This window comes from Cupressus sempervirens, chromosome 7 (assembly GCF_028749045.1).
Source record: "Cupressus sempervirens isolate cs-2001-9-10 chromosome 7, ASM2874904v1, whole genome shotgun sequence".
NCBI classification, from domain to species: domain Eukaryota; kingdom Viridiplantae; phylum Streptophyta; class Pinopsida; order Cupressales; family Cupressaceae; genus Cupressus; species Cupressus sempervirens.
This window is the reverse complement of record NC_143124.1, coordinates 877,881,599-877,897,949: the sequence shown is the minus strand read 5'-3', so window position 1 is coordinate 877,897,949 and position 16,351 is coordinate 877,881,599. Positions and strand designations below refer to the sequence as shown.

The window sequence follows — 16,351 nt, the reverse complement described above, 5'->3', positions numbered from 1 at the left end:
ATAACATGACATCATCAAGAACAAATCATTCAAAACATCTCAGTCCTATCAAAGTGACTGGAAAGCAATTCAAATATAATTGATCAAGGAGTCATAAACAGTTAAGTCAAGTAGGTCATACATTCAGCTCAGTGTCACACAAGATCACTGGAAAGTAATAACAATCATTAAATATAAACATATCATAGAGAATTCCATCACATTACCATGGTTGGTTGAAAAAGATCAAGATCAAAACAACATAGTATCGCATTCACATAACTCCCAAGCCTCTGGTAAATGTCCTAAACTGATCAACACTCTAGTCAACCCCAAACCCCAAACATAGACATCACATAGAAAACAAGGTATAAGTTTCATATTTTAGTTTGTTTTGAAATCACATGGTTGAGTTAAAAGTAAAGTTTTAACTTAATTTTAGTGCAAATTTTGAGTACCAGGATTCTCCACTTATCCTATAGTTTAACCCATGCATTTTTTTGAATAAATTTAAGAATTAGCCCCATAATATTTTAAATCAATTTTCTAAAATACTCTAAGGGTAAATTTTGTTTAAACCATTAAAATAATAACTAATGAAATAGTTCCAATTTTATTTAAAAACATTAGTGTTATAGTATGAAATCAATTTCATTAAATACTCCCCTTTTAATAATTAAACTTAATTAAATTAAATTTAAATTAAGTTAAATAATGTTCATGCAATTTGAATCCCTATATTAACATTCTTAGTAAAGAGAAAGTTTAACAAATTTAAAATAAGTTCATTAAAATTAGATTTATTATTAATAATTAATTAAATCTAATTCTTCCCTGACATCTTATTAATTATTAAGTATTAATAATTAATATTAATCCATTTAATAATTAATTTAATAATTAAAAATTATTTAATAAACATTATTAAATAATAATAAAATTAATATTAACACTTATCAATGATATTATTAAATAATAATGAAATTAATATTAAAATTCATTAATAAAAATTGTTAAATAATAATTAAATTTATTCATAAAACTTATTAATTATAATCATACAAAATTATTTATAAAATATACTAATTAAAATATTATTAAATAATAATATAGTGTTAAACTTTATTATTAAACAAACTTTAATTTTTTTGAAAACACATCACCCAGCACTCATCGCATGGGCTATCGTGCGGCCTCTACTGACATAGGGCCTATGGTAGTAGTATGTCTATCAGCAATAGGGGAGGTGGCATGTGAAACCCACACCCCACCATAATATTATTAATTAATTAATTATTTAATTTTGTAATGTTGAATAATATGGAATTTAATACAAATAAAACCCCTCCCCAAAAAAAAATTACACATATTTTTTATAAACAATTGTCATTTTAATCTAAAAGGAGAAATATGGACAACCATTTGAATTTCCAACCTAGATTTTCATTTTCAATTTCAAATCTTTCCCAAGTTATCTGATAGGAAGATTCGATTAACCGTTCTAATTTCTAAATTAAATTTTATTTTAAATCTCAAACCCTTCCCAGTTTAATATGTAATTTGCAAAATTAATGGACAAGGTTTTCTAAGAATTTTCAACCTCTACGTATATAGAGGAATTAACATGCATACTAGAAATTCACATAAATGAAAGCACCTGTCATAAGAAATATCCAAATAGGCATTCAACAAACACAATGAAGACAAGAAAATAAGAGTATAATAAACTGTACGAATAATCACAAGTATCTACCTGGTCACTAATGCTAATCGCTATACCCAGGAAAATTGCAAAGAAACTCCTCTTAGAACCTTGTCCTTTCCAAAAATTCCTTCTCCAAAATTTGTGGTCCTTTCCAAAAACTTCCGTCCTTTTGAAAAATGAACCCTCAATTGGTGATAAGGAGTTTTCTCCTAAAATCGAAGCACTAATTGTGCATTCAACCGGGAGAACTCTCTACTCACCAAACTTCAACTCTAAATTAACTTTCCTTAATCTTTTCTTTATATTTTCATGCATGTTAATTGAATTATAAAATCACTTTATTTAATTTTTACTTGACTTCTATTTTAATTGATTTATTAAATTTAGTCTCAAGCATGCATCATGCAACAATGGAACTTTTAATAAATTAATAAATTTTTACTTTTTAATTTATTTTCAAAACTTAATCAATTAAATATTTATTAACTTGAATAATAATATTATTTAGCATTTATTTAAAAATGAACTCTAAATATATTATTATTAAATTAAATAAATATTATCACATTCTAAAATTATTCTTATAACTTTTATCTTCAAATTTAATTTTTTTATTTAATTAGTTTATCAATTACTTAAGTATAATTAAATATTAAAAATATCATAATAATTTTCAATTAAATTAAATCATTAATTTAATCTTTTATTTAGAATTAATTAATAGAAAATTCACCAACGACTCATAAAATAAAATGTGAAAACCCATCATAGCAAAACACATACAAAATCAAAGTAAAGGGTTATAATCACGAATTAATGTCATTCGATGCATTCGGGGGGTACTCATCTCGGATACTACTTGTAATTATCTAGGACAAATGGCTCAAAGGTTTAGGATTTGGTCTCAAGAATTTATCTCCTCTCTCTTACCATTGAGATAATGTGATAGGGTATGCTCATCCCAGAAATTCAAGGAAGTCGATACCTGGTACCTGCATAAAATCCATGCATGTATAGACACAATATTCTAAGCTAAATAGGTATGGCAAGAAGTGGTGTATCGTGTAGATCCTCACTAACAGGTGACTATGACTCCCTTCCTTAACCACATTAGAAATGCCATACATAAAGAAAAAAAACACGCACACCATACACATGCAGTATGGGGTAAGTATCCATAAAAACACACACAATAATCCATCTAACTAATCATCATCAATAACTAAAAACACTGAATAATCATCATGCATACATGAAGTATAGAGTACCAAGTAATCTCATCATATAACAATTGAATCTAAAATAATATCTAATAATCTGAAAGTAATGCTACTAACATCAAGCATAAAATTGGCCTAAAAGAGTTCAGCAAAAATAATAGGCACTACACTCACTCTACAAGGTTGAGAAAAATGGAAAAAAATAGACTAAGGGAGTTTGCAAGTTAGCTTGAAGAGGCATTTGGAGAAGGAAGGAACTAAAACCATTGGTGTAACTTAGTAGTGAACAATTAGAGGATATGGTAGAGATCCTCTAGAGATTAGGGCATCAAAGGAACCCTAATAGGCTAATATAAATCCTGAGAAAGGACTAAAGAAACAAATTTCCCTAGCATTACATCATGCAATTAGGAAGAACTCTAGGGGAACTAACCACTCCATGGTTGGCAAAAAAAGAGTGTGGATCACACTCTCATTTTGTGATAGTAGATGGACATAGTCTTATGCCTAAGGAGACATGGATGCTTGCACATGGACAAAGGTTCAATGGCATATTTTGTTTTATTTATATGATTTCCTTTTCATGATCTTGCACTTATGTGATTCACTCATCGTATTTAACGTTTGACTTGTAAGTCATGATTCTTTCATTATGCTCTTTGATGTATGACACACTTGATATTACTTATTTTATAGCTCAATGAAGCTCGACATGTAAGTCTTCTTCCTTAGTGTGTATAATCATATTTATTATAGTCATGTGATGCCATCATGCACTCAACAATTTAGTCGACACTTGATTTATTGAATTTATTTTTTATATTCCTTTAATTGATGTGTTTATTGAAGTCATGTGTATTTTTCTCTACTATAGGAATAAGAATTTAGTTGACTAGACTAAGTGATTGACCAAATTTGACTTTCCTATTCAACCTCTCATATTTGATAATTTTTTTCATTTGTAGCACGTTAAGAAAAACAAGACCATCTTTATAGCTAATGAGAACACAACCCTCACAATTTGACAAATCCTTTAGTCAAAGCAAACAGATTTCCACAATCCATGAGTATTGAATTTTAATTTCTGGGGAAGATTGTGTGAGAGTTTTTTCATCAACATTTCGGATCATACTGTATGATCCATCATCAGGATGCCACTGAGTCACTAAGAGAAAAAAATGGAGTGCAGATCTAGGAGAGGGGATAAAAAGAGGATGGAGAGGAGGGAAGGGGCACGGAGACCGAGGAGGCACGGAGGATGGAGAGGGAGAGAAGTCAAAAGAAGAAAATGCAAGGAAGAAAGGAAGAGAAATGAAAATGATAAGGAAACAAGAATAAAATAAGAATATAAAAACGCGAATAAGTGTGTATATATATATATATATATAATCAAAAATTCCAAAACAGAAAACAAGGACAAACAACCAAAAAATTAAAGAAATAAATAACAAAAAATAAATAAAAACCTAAGCCAGTAACCAGGCAAAAACCAAGAAACAAAAAATTACATAAATATCAAAGGGGGTAAATGAACAACTATACGAATATAAAGGTCTATGAGAATATATGTATAACTAAATATAAATAGGAAAGAAAATCTAAATGAATGAATAAATCAAGGTGAATAAATTCATATAGATATATATACGAATATATATCTATATGAATGTAAAAATCAATAAGAATATATATATATATATATATAAGCCAAAAATACCCGAAGCGATAGAGCACGAACGCAAGAAACTAAAAAACTAAAAAATAAAACGAACAAGAGAAACAAAAAATAAAAATGGTAAAAAGAAAAAGAAAAAGAAAATGGAGCGAGGCAAAAAAACAAAAGAGTTTAAATAAAAATAAAAATAAAAATAAAAATAAAACAAACAAAAAATAAAAGTAAATAAAAATGGAATGCGAAAAACAAGAAAAATAAATAAATAAGAGTAAAAAGTCAGAAAAATGAAAATAATATCCCCAAGTGTATAAAAATATAAAAATAAAGACCACAAATATGCAAAACGAAAGCAAAATAAAAATGGATGTAAAAAACAAAAACTAATCAGATAAAAACGGAAAAAGAAAAAAGAAAAGAAAACAACCCAAAATAAATTACTAACTAATAGAAAGATAACAATGAAAGAAAACAGCGAAGAGAACAGAAAGTAAAAATAAAAATTGGAAAAGAGAAATAAGAAAAGAGAAATTTAATAAAAATGCAATAAAATAAAATAAAAATAAAAAATAAAAATAATAAAAAATAATAAAAAGAATTAAAATAAAGAAAATAAAATAAAAATAAAAATGAGAGATTAAGAAGAAAAAGAAAAATGGAAAGAAAAAAGAATCCAAAAACTAAAAAAATTAAACGGAAAGGAGTACATACATAAATAACTGTAAAAATAAGAGTAGACCGCAAAAGACTAAGGCAACCAACAAAGAGGAGAAAAAAGGTTGGGGACCCCGAGGAGAGAAACAAGACCGAGGGTGACGAAGAGGGAGGGAGAGGGAGAAGGAGGGGGAGAGAGAGCGAGAGTGGAGGAGACGAGGACAGGCATCCACCCAGAGCGAGAGGGAAGGGGGAGAGACAGAGGGGAGCAACAGAGAGCCAGGAAAGAGAAAAGCAGAAGAAGAAAGTGGGGGAGGGGAGAAACCCGAGCTAAGAGGGAAGAACGCGAGGCGAAAGAGGAGGAAGGAAAGACAACAGAGGATGCCAAGAGGTGTTCAGGTTCCAGCCGTCATCGCGATTGAGGTTGGAAGGGTTGTTGAAGATTTCAACAGCCTCTTTGAGTTTCCTCTTGAAGAAGTTGTCTTCCCTGCACACAACATGAGCGTTTTCTAGGGGGACATGATGCTTAGTGGCGGCGGAGTGTTCTGCCAAGGCTGATTTGGCTACTCGTTCATGCTTGATGTCAGCAGCATGTTCTTTGATCCTCGTGTGGATAGAGCGGCTAGTTTCACCTATATAAGGAGTGCCACAAGAGCACTGGATCTTATAGATGCCCGATTCCAAGAAGACATCCCTGGGGTCTTTAAGCGAGGGGATGCAATTTTTTAAGGTGGCCAAGGGTCTGAAAGCCACCCGCACACCATGCTTGGTAAGAATTTTGGCAATCTTGTGAGAGATGCTAGCAACGAAAGGAAGAGAGACAAAAGAAGAGGGGTCTGGGGGAGAGGAGGAAGGGAGTGCGGGGGCGCGCGAGAAAGACCTAGCGAGCTTGAAAGCCCGAGAGATTTGTTTGTGTGAGTAGCCATTCCATAGGAAGACTTGGCGGAGGTGGGAAAGCTCAAGGTCTAAGTTGTCCACATCGCAAATACGGAAGGCTCTCAAGGCAAGGGTTTTGATAATGCCCACCTTTTGGCCAGGGTGGTGATGCGAAGTAGCATGAAGATAGCGGTCGGTATGAGTGGCTTTGCGGAAAACCTTGCGACCTAAGGAACCATCAGGTTTCCTGATGATCAAGATGTCAAGAAAAGGTAAGCACTTGGCAGATTCAACCTCTTTGGTAAAAGAAATGCAAGAAGCCACATTGTTGAGATGCGCATGAAACTCTTCAAGCTTTTCAAGGCCATGGGGCCAACAGACGTTGGTGTCATCAACATAATGTTTCCACCATTTAGGCTTGAGAGGGGAAGAACGTAGAGCAATGTCTTCGAAATGTTCCATATAGAGGTTGGCGACAAGTGGAGAGAGGGGCGAGCCCATGGCTACACCATCCACTTGTTCGTAGATAACCCCTTGGAAAGAGAAGAAAGTGGATCGAAGACATAACTCTACTAAGGAGGCAACCTCAGAATTGACCTTGCGCTTGATGATGTCAATAGCATCGGTGATGGGGACTTTGGTGAAGAGGGAAACAACATCAAAGCTGACCAAGATATCCCTATCATCGCACGAGGCATCACGGATAAAATCAACAAAGTACTGCGAGTCCTTGACAAAGGAGTCAACATTACCGACATGAGGGGATAAGAGCTTAGCTAAGAAGGAGGCCAGCTTGTAGGTAGGGGATCCCATAGTATCCACAATGGGCCTAAAAGGAATATTGGTTTTATGGATCTTAGGGATGCCATAGATACGAGGAGTAAGCTCTTTGGAGGGCAAGAGACGCCTCTTGGTGGCATCGTCAAACGAGGAGTTGGCAATGGCCAATCTGACCTTCTTCAAGATTTGGTTGCACGGGTTGCGATGAACAACCCTATAGCTGTCAGGGTCTGAGAGAAGGTCATGCATCTTTGAAATATAGTCTGATTTATCCAAGATAACAGTTGCATTGCCTTTATCCGCCCTGGAGATAACGAGGTCATGATTGCGAAGAAGGTGTTGGAAGGCAAGGGACTCAGAACGGGGGATATTACACTTGGGAGGTTTGGCACGCCTTAAGGCAACAACACAGTCTTGCCTAACAATCTCGGCAATAGCGGAGGGGAGGGAATGAGCAGCATTCTCCACTTCAACCAGAAAATCAATGTGAGGAATGGAGCGGGGAGAGATAGAGAAATTGAGGCCTCTACTGAGAAACTTAAAAGCGAGGGGGTCTAAAGGAGCACGGGAAAGGTTAACCACAAGTTTGGATTCCCAGTGTAACACTGGTGAAGGGTTGGGAGGGAAGGGGACGAGGCTAGGAAGCGGGGAACGAGGCGGAGAGGGAGGGGAACCAGGGCAAAGGACAAGCTTGGACGATGAATGATGGGAAGGAGGGGCAGCACTCGGGCTGAGAGAAAGAGGGCCAGGAGAGGAAGCCCGAGGTTTAGAGAGGCGAGGAGAGAAAGAGGGGGTTCGTAAATGAGGAGAGCAAGGGACGCACGGAGAGGAAGCAGCATGAAAAGAGTGATGGGACGCAAGGTCAGAGTGGTTGGTGAGCGGAGGAATGGTTGAAATGATGTCAACCTTGGGTGAAAGCTTATGGGTGGGTGGAGAAAGCGCGTCCAAGTTAAGATCAGACGCGGGGTGAGCAGCTAAGTCCAATGAATTGAGGCAGCAAGAAAAACGAGGAGGAGACAGAAGCGTACCTTGCACCAAGATAGAGCCATCCTTTAGTAGTGTTTCTAGACATTGTCCATTCCTTATCAATTTCAAAGTGCACACATAAATGTAAACAACATTAAAATAGTATCATGTACATAGATTATAATTTAATTACATGAATATTACTTTTACACATATAGATGAACTATAATAAGAATCAAAAGTAAATTATTCATACCAATAATATCATATAATAATAAATATATTCCAACATATGATAAATTAAATATTAAAATATATTTTGTGAAGCTTCCATTAAATTTTATACTAAATTTGTACAAATTCTATTTCTTTCATGTCAATATTTATTAAAATATAAATTAATTCTAATACTTAATACTTAATATCTAATTTAATTATTTTATTACTTTACTATTTATTTGTAGTAGTACTTTTTTCCTTTCAAATTGCCAATTCTACCGACGGTTTTCGAAACATATTTTTACCACTTTTGCTTTAACTTTCGACCAATTTAATTCCTTGTCATTATCAAATATTTAATGTATATAAAATCTATTACTTTCTATCTGTCCACATACTATATATATGTAAATGCTCACGAGAATTACTACAGCTTTGAATGTAAAGGGAATAAGATTCTAAATCATTACGTAGCCATTCAATTGGCTTGTAAAGCTATTTTATTTTATAAGTTTGGAATATATTACGTTTATAAAGCTAGACATAAATATTAATTGAAAGTGAAAGACCGTATATAACACTGAAGTTGACTGATTCGCTGTAAAGAAAAATAATGCTTGGAAAGTTGGGGAAAGCACTTCGATGCTTTATGCATTTTTATCTTGTAAGGTTAGTTATACAATTGAATATTAATATGCGACGGTCAAAGACATTGGGAATAATATGGAAAGAAACAACAAAATGCCAAAAAAATAAACCGGAGAGAGAAATCTCATAATGTTTTTTCACAATGTATTCTAAGAGATTATATTTTTAATTATTAGAATTATGATGTTAATGAGCCATGATAAGTGTTAGAAGTTTATTTATCTGGTGGTATATAAGAATTGGCAAATTTTAAATTAGTGGTTTCTAACCAATAAAGTTGTCATTATATATTATCATAAGTCATTTGTGTAAATGTAGGATTGATCATGTATTCAAAAATTTAAATATAATATTCATTTTTTTAATGCTTGTTTTTAGTTTTTACAAATAAATTTGTGTGTATTTGCTTATAAAGATTTTATTGTGTGCTTCAAATTTTAAATATGACATGGAAAGTTTTTTTTGCTATACTATGGCCTTTTTTTAACTCAACAATCTTTCACCCACAATATTAATAGTTAGTAAATAGACAAATATTTTTTCATAGTACAAGTGTGATACTAGCATACCATATTATACACTTACACACTCAAGACATTACAATAGAAGATAACACACTATGAACATGCATTGTCAATACATAAAACATGATGACACAAAACATAGAATAACCTTATTAGGAAATAATTTAACTACGCTAGACACATAACAAGATAGAGTTACCTTTAATGATGGAAATGTCTGGGAGAGGGGGACTGAATCACTTTTCTGATCGAAATAACTTTAATTAACATTAGTAAATCCGAAACATGTAATCAATAAGTGCAACAACCATAGCAAGATCACCATACACAATGAGACCAAATTATTTGAATATTTAGAATAATTGAGAGGGCCTTGCTAGAGGACTTTAGAACATTCAATTAGAATGTCACTTGGTTAAAGGATTTACATAGACCTATTAAGTTCTTATGATTGTTAGATCAACCTTGATTAAAAGGATTTCAAATACTATTCAAAATGATTAGAAAGTAACAATAGGTTTGATCTATTAAGTACAACTCACTTTGCATATTCGAATCTTTGTTCAGCTCCTACTACTAATTCACTATCTAGCCTTCATTGTCATCTCAATATTAGATTCACTTGGCAATTGTTCAAGAAATCACCCTTCACTTCTTCTCAACTCAATTAAGTCTTTTGCTTTGATTTCCTAGTTAGCAACATCAGTAATAACTCCAAATCTTTGGAACTCCTTTACACATACACAACCTCTCTGCCCACTACACTCCCTCTACCTCTTTAGAAAGTTCACCTTTGTACCTCTTTAAATAGCCAATTCTGACCTTTTCCTACTTAATCAACATTGTAGATCTTAGGGTTCACAATTTGATTCATCAAATACAATGTATCTAATCGCCATTCTATTTGTCTTAAAAAAATTCTCCTTGAATTCATCTCTTAAGTTGATTGCCTAATCCTCTCTTGAAATTAAATGATCCACCTCATCGATCCTCATTTTTAACGCATTTTTGTTATCCAAAGAAATTAACTTAGTCAGCTAGAAATTATGGTTTCTCTTAAATAGTTAAAATGTTGTTCCTTGACCAACACTAAGTTTAGATACTTGGTCTCTATAAAACTTCTTGCTCGTCATCAACACTCTCACTTGTTTGATACTAATGCTTAGTCAACATTGAATTTTCTCGGCACTTACCATGGCTTAGTTGATACTAGCATCACTTAGCACATTCATCAAAATTTATTAGTCTTTTTCTCTATTACTCGATCAAGCCTACACATTTGATGTATCTTTGGTCATACTTCCAAGACTTGAACATTACTATCTTCTCCACTAGAAACATGAATTAAACAATCACTTTATCTTGTCAAAGTCTAACTAGTCAAATGTTCATTTGTAGTTTCCTCTTCATAACTCAACATTTCCTTTAGATGCTTTTGTAATTAATAACTTCTCAAATCCTCTTCATCAATCAAATAGATATGGCATTTAGCTTAGATAGAAAACTGTCTCACCAACAGATTTGACATCAATGACAACACAACATTTTTTTCAATTGTAGTTTCCAATACAAATTTGTTAGCTAGGGAAACCCTTGATCAAAGGGAGAATGTTGGTGGGGATGCTACCCACACAATGATGTAATATATAAATTCCTTTTAAGAGGATAGTGTTAGGATTAAGCATGGACAAAAATAACAATAACATGCAAAAATAACCAATATTAGCAGATAATAAATTGCACAAAAGAGAACACAAGACACAAAGATTTAATGTGGTTCACCCAATCGATAGTCTACGTCCACCAAACAATGAGTCCAATATTATTACTATCTAGTGATTACAACCTAATTATAATATGTAATCCCTTACAACTCAATACCACTGCAAGAAGAAATTATTGCATTACACCTTATGAAAATCCCTAATCCTAAGCTCGTTTTATACAAGTATTTTTTTTTCGCTTTAGGGTTACAATTTGTTACAATATTTTGGCCATAAAATGCCAATAAAATAGCCTTGAACCCCACCAAGGAATTATGGAGTATGTTTAGTACTTTCTTGATTAGTCGCCACAAATTAATAATCTCCGACTTAGGGACTGATCAGGCTCCACACTAGACAACAATCTCCCACTTGGAGACTAATCGTGTATCTATGTTGCTACTCCATGAGGCTCCCATTAGATCAAATCACCCTAGACTCTATTATTCTTTTATTTTGTTTAGTCTAGAAGACCAAGCAAAGTTGAAGAGGAGTTTAGCTTCTCCCTTGTCACTACCTTTGTAAACATATATATTGGATTGTCATTTGTATGTATCTTGTCTAACTTTAAATGTCGATCATCCAACTGAATGAAATGGTACCACAATTATATGTGTTTTGTCTTTGAATGCAAAGTAGAATTATTCACAAGATGAATGACATTCTGACTATCCATAAAAGAATAATTATCCTTTGTGGGTTTCCCAATTATTCCAAGAAGAATTCATCTCCTTGGTTGCCTTTGTAGCAACAATATACTTTTCCCTTCTAGTGGATAAAGTGTTCACAGGTTTTGTAACCTAGAAACCCAACTTATTGTTGCCCCGCCAATAGTAAATACATAACCTATAATACTCTGCCTGATATCAATATCCCCTACCAAATCTAAGTCAACATATCCCTGTAAAATAGTGTTAGAGCCCCCAAAATGTAAACACTTACTAGATTTTCCTCTCAAATATCTAAGAATCCATTTAACCACATTCCAATGCTCAAGCCCTAGATGATTCATATACCTACTAATGACTCCCATTGCATGTACAATATCTAGTATTTTACATACCATAGCATACATCAAGCTTCCTACAATTGAAGCATAAGGTACCTTGGAGATCTTATCCTCATCTTATTGTGTCTTTGGACACATCACCTTAGTCAACATCAAATGACCAAGTAAAGGTGTGATGACAGCGTTAGTAATTTCCATAGAGAAATTTTGCAACACCTTAGCAATATAATCAACCTGAGATAATGTCATTTTTTATTTCTTCCCATCTCTACAAATCTTCATACCAAGGATTTGTTTTTTAGCCTCCAAATCCTTCATAGAAAATGAATGTGCTAACTGGCATTTCAGCCCCTTAATGTGATCCATGTTAGACCTAGCTACAAGCATATCATCAACATATAAACATAAAATAATATAGTTCTCATCATACAAACTCTTAAAATAAATGCAATGATCTAAATAACACCTATTTTATCCATACTCATGCATTAAACTATCAAATTTTAGATACCATTACCGAGGTTCTTACATCAAGCCATATAAACTTTTTTGTAATCTGCACACTAAGTTCTCCTTATCTTTGACCTCAAATTCTTGTGGTTGTGTCATACATATCTCTTCATCCAAATCACCATGAAAAAGGATATTTTAACATCGAGCTGCTCTAGATAAAAATCTTTAGTAGCCACAATACTTAAAACAATGTGAATAGAAGTCATTTTAATAACATGAGAAAAATATCTCATCAAAATAAAGACCCTTTTTCTATGAATATCCTTTTACAACTAACCTAGCTTTAAATTTTTTCTTACCTCCATTCTCTTATTTCAACTTGTAAACCCATTTATTCAGTAAATCTCTTTTACCTATAGGCAACTTACATAAATCCCAAGTTTTATTTTTTAGCAAGGAGTCCATTTCTTCTTTCAATGTAGACTCCCACTGAATCTTAGTATCCACTTGCAAAACTTCATCATAACATTAAGGTTCACTAGCATCTAGTAGTAAAAAAGAGTACAAAGAGGGAGAAAATATTTTGGAGGTCTACTTAGCCTTGTTTATCTTCTAACATTCACTAGGGTGTGTGGTATTTATTGTTGTTGTTGTTGCAAATCATGAGGGACTATTTGAACACCATCTTTTGGAGTATCATCCAACACTACATAATCATGTTATTTCTTCTCATGTTACTACAATAAATCTTTGTACAATGGTTTCTCATTGAATATGGTATCCATTCTTCCTAAAATCTTATGATTTTCAAAATCCAAGAGCTTATAGCCAAATTAATCAATACCATATCCAACAAATATACATTTCTTTGACTTAGCTTCTAGCATGGTTCTATTTTCAGAATCTATGTGTGCAAATGCTTCACAACTGAAGGTTTTGAGAAAAGAATAACTCACTTTCTTACAAGTCCATGCTTTCTTTGGAATACCATAGCCCGAAGGATTAGATAGACCTTTGTTAATTATCCAATATACATTAATATTGATATCCACTGCCAATAAGTTTAAGGGTAACCTAGAATGCAAGCTCATGCTCCTTATATGCTCCATTATTGTCCTATTTGTGCATTTAGCCACTCCATTTTTTTGTGGAGTCCTTGGAACTATTTTTTGTCTACAAATACCATTATTAGAACACTAATATTCAAATTCATAAATGCAATACTCACCATAATGATCAAATCTAAGAAATTTTAATTTCTTACCAGTTTCATTTTCAACCAAGCATTTCCATTTATTTAAAGTTTGAAATACATTAGATTTATGTCTAAGAAAATAAACTCATACTTTTCTAGTTTCATCGTTAATAAATGTAACATAATAATGAGAACCACCAAGGGAAGATACCTAATCTAGTCCCCATACATCTGTATGCACAAGCTCTAATTTCTCATTTTTCTTTTCCTTCCTTCTCTTCACAAAACTGAGTCTCTTTTTTTTCCATACACACAACTTTCATAGAAATCCATATTGACACAATTCAAACCTAGTAAAATTTTCTTTTAAATGAAGTAATTTCATGCCTTTCTCACTCATGTGCCCAAGTCTATAGTTTCATAGTGCTATATTAGAATCTACAACTATTTGTTCTCCCTACTCAACTACAACAACTATTCCAGAACATTCATTTTTATCTGAAATAATTAAAGTAGAAGGAACAATGTGACCTATACAAGATATAAGGTGCTTAACTTTACACCTTTTTCTACTACAAGGGAACCTTTTGAAACCTTCCAATTTTTGTCATTAAAAGTAACTACACAACCCTAATCATAGAGTTGTTTTTCTGAAATTAAATTCCTACTTATCCTTGGAACATGTCTTATCTCATGTAGTAGCCAATGATTCCCATTTTGTAGCTTAATCTTAACTTTTTCCTTTCCAAAAATCTGACAAGCTTCATTATTCCCCAAATAAACAAGCCCAAAATTCCCTTGGACATAATCAATAAAGTAACCTCTATGAAGTATAGCATGAAATGAAGCTTTAAAATCTAAAACCCAAGAGTCATCAACACTTTCTAAAGAAAGAAGCAAAGCTTCCTCTTCAAAATTTTTTACTTACCACATTTGCTTCTTTGTTCCCTTCTCGTTTATCTCGTTCATTGTTCTTTTGCATCCAACAATATTTCTTCTTTTTCCTTGGCTTCCCACAGTACTAGCAATCTCTCAATCCTTTCGATTGAGACTTCTTTCCCTTTGAATTTCATCTTGATTTTCCATGATTCCTAGAATTACTTCCTCTCTCATTTGTTTTTCCTCTACTTTGTGCATTCAAAGCACTTCCTAAAGTAGAACAACCTAAAAAATTTCTATGAGTTTCCTCACTCAAAATAACACTAGTCACACTATCAAATTTTAGAATATTAGATCCATAAACATAATTATTCATATCCATGACTAAGCCATTCCAACTTTCCAACAAAGAACACAAAATCAAGAGAGAGCTAATTTCTTCATCAAAATTTACATTCATAGAAGATAACTAACTAGTAATAGTATTAAACTCATTTAAATGATCTGCAACATGTCCACCTTCTCCCATCTTCATGTTAAATAAATGCTTCATGAGAAATACCTTATTTAAAGTAGAAGGCTTTTCATACAATTTTGCTAGGGTTTCCATCAACTCTTCAATCATCTTTGCTTTTGTAATGTTAAATGTCACCGATGGTGCCAAAGATAATCAAATGCTTCCAAGTTCCTTTTTGTCTAAAATCTCCCGAGCCTCAATTTTTATAGTTCCATATTTCTTGGTTTTACCTTCCAACAGCTTCCATAAATCCATCTAGTAAAGATAGTCCTCCATTTGCATTTTTCATAACAAAAAGTTCTGCCCATTAAAATTCTCTACCTTCAACTTACCCTCATCTTCCATCTCCCCCACTCAACCATGAGACTCCCACTCAACAATGAGAGTTTCTTGTAGAGGATAATTGAAAAAACAACCTTACTCTGATACTACTTGTTAGGATTAGGCACAAACATATATAACAATTACATGCAAAAATAACCAATATCAAAAAATAATATATAATACAGAAGAGAACACAAGACACCAAGATTTAGTGTGATTCACCCTATCCTTGGGCTATGCCCACGAAAAAAAGAGTCTAATATTATTACTATCCAGTGATTACAACCTAATTACAATTTGTAATCCCTTACTGCTCAATACCTGTGCAAGAAAAAAATATCACATCACACCTTATGAAAAAACTAACCCTAAGCCCATTTTATACATGTAATTTTTCTACTTTAGGGTTAAAATTAGTTACAACATGTCAGCCAAATAGTGTTGATAAAATAGCCTTGAACCCTACCAAGGAATTATGGAGTATGTACAATACTTACCTAACCAGTCACCACAAACTAGTAGATAGACCATGTTAGGAGTTAATGAATTACATTCAATGCATACCATACCTTGTTAGGAGACTTTAAATCCTTGTGAGGAGATTCCAACCCTATTCAGAGTTGAGACAACCTTATTAGGAGTTGTGGAATGAAGAAGGACCCACTATCTAAATAGGTTCTAGGCAAGACCATTGAACTTACTATCCAAATAGCCTTATTACTATCCTTGATAGAATAATACCAATAAAAAAATTGTCCACACCAATTTCTTTTCCACATATAGTCTCTTTGATAGCTCGTTGTGCCTTAACTGTACCAAACACTTCTCTGATATCAAGATATTCAATATTAGGTTTATTGGATATCACATCCAAGTTTGTATACTCAAATTTTCAAATCAATCACACTTAATCACATTTTCACGATACCACAAGGAAATGGTCTTTCCTTTATACCAAGTCCTCAAAC

General features: G+C 33.0%; 1 protein-coding gene across 1 annotated transcript; it reads right to left on the bottom strand.

Moving 5' to 3' along the window:
- Positions 1-5,560: 5,560 nt before the first annotated feature.
- LOC149550267 (uncharacterized) lies at positions 5,561-14,632 on the bottom strand. The gene is made up of 2 exons (XM_089794450.1): positions 14,592-14,632; positions 5,561-7,967 (listed from the first exon to the last, which is right to left on the bottom strand). The coding sequence occupies exons 1-2, from the start codon at positions 14,630-14,632 to the stop codon at positions 5,561-5,563; spliced, it is 2,448 nt and encodes an 815-aa protein (XP_089650576.1).
- Positions 14,633-16,351: the final 1,719 nt, after the last annotated feature.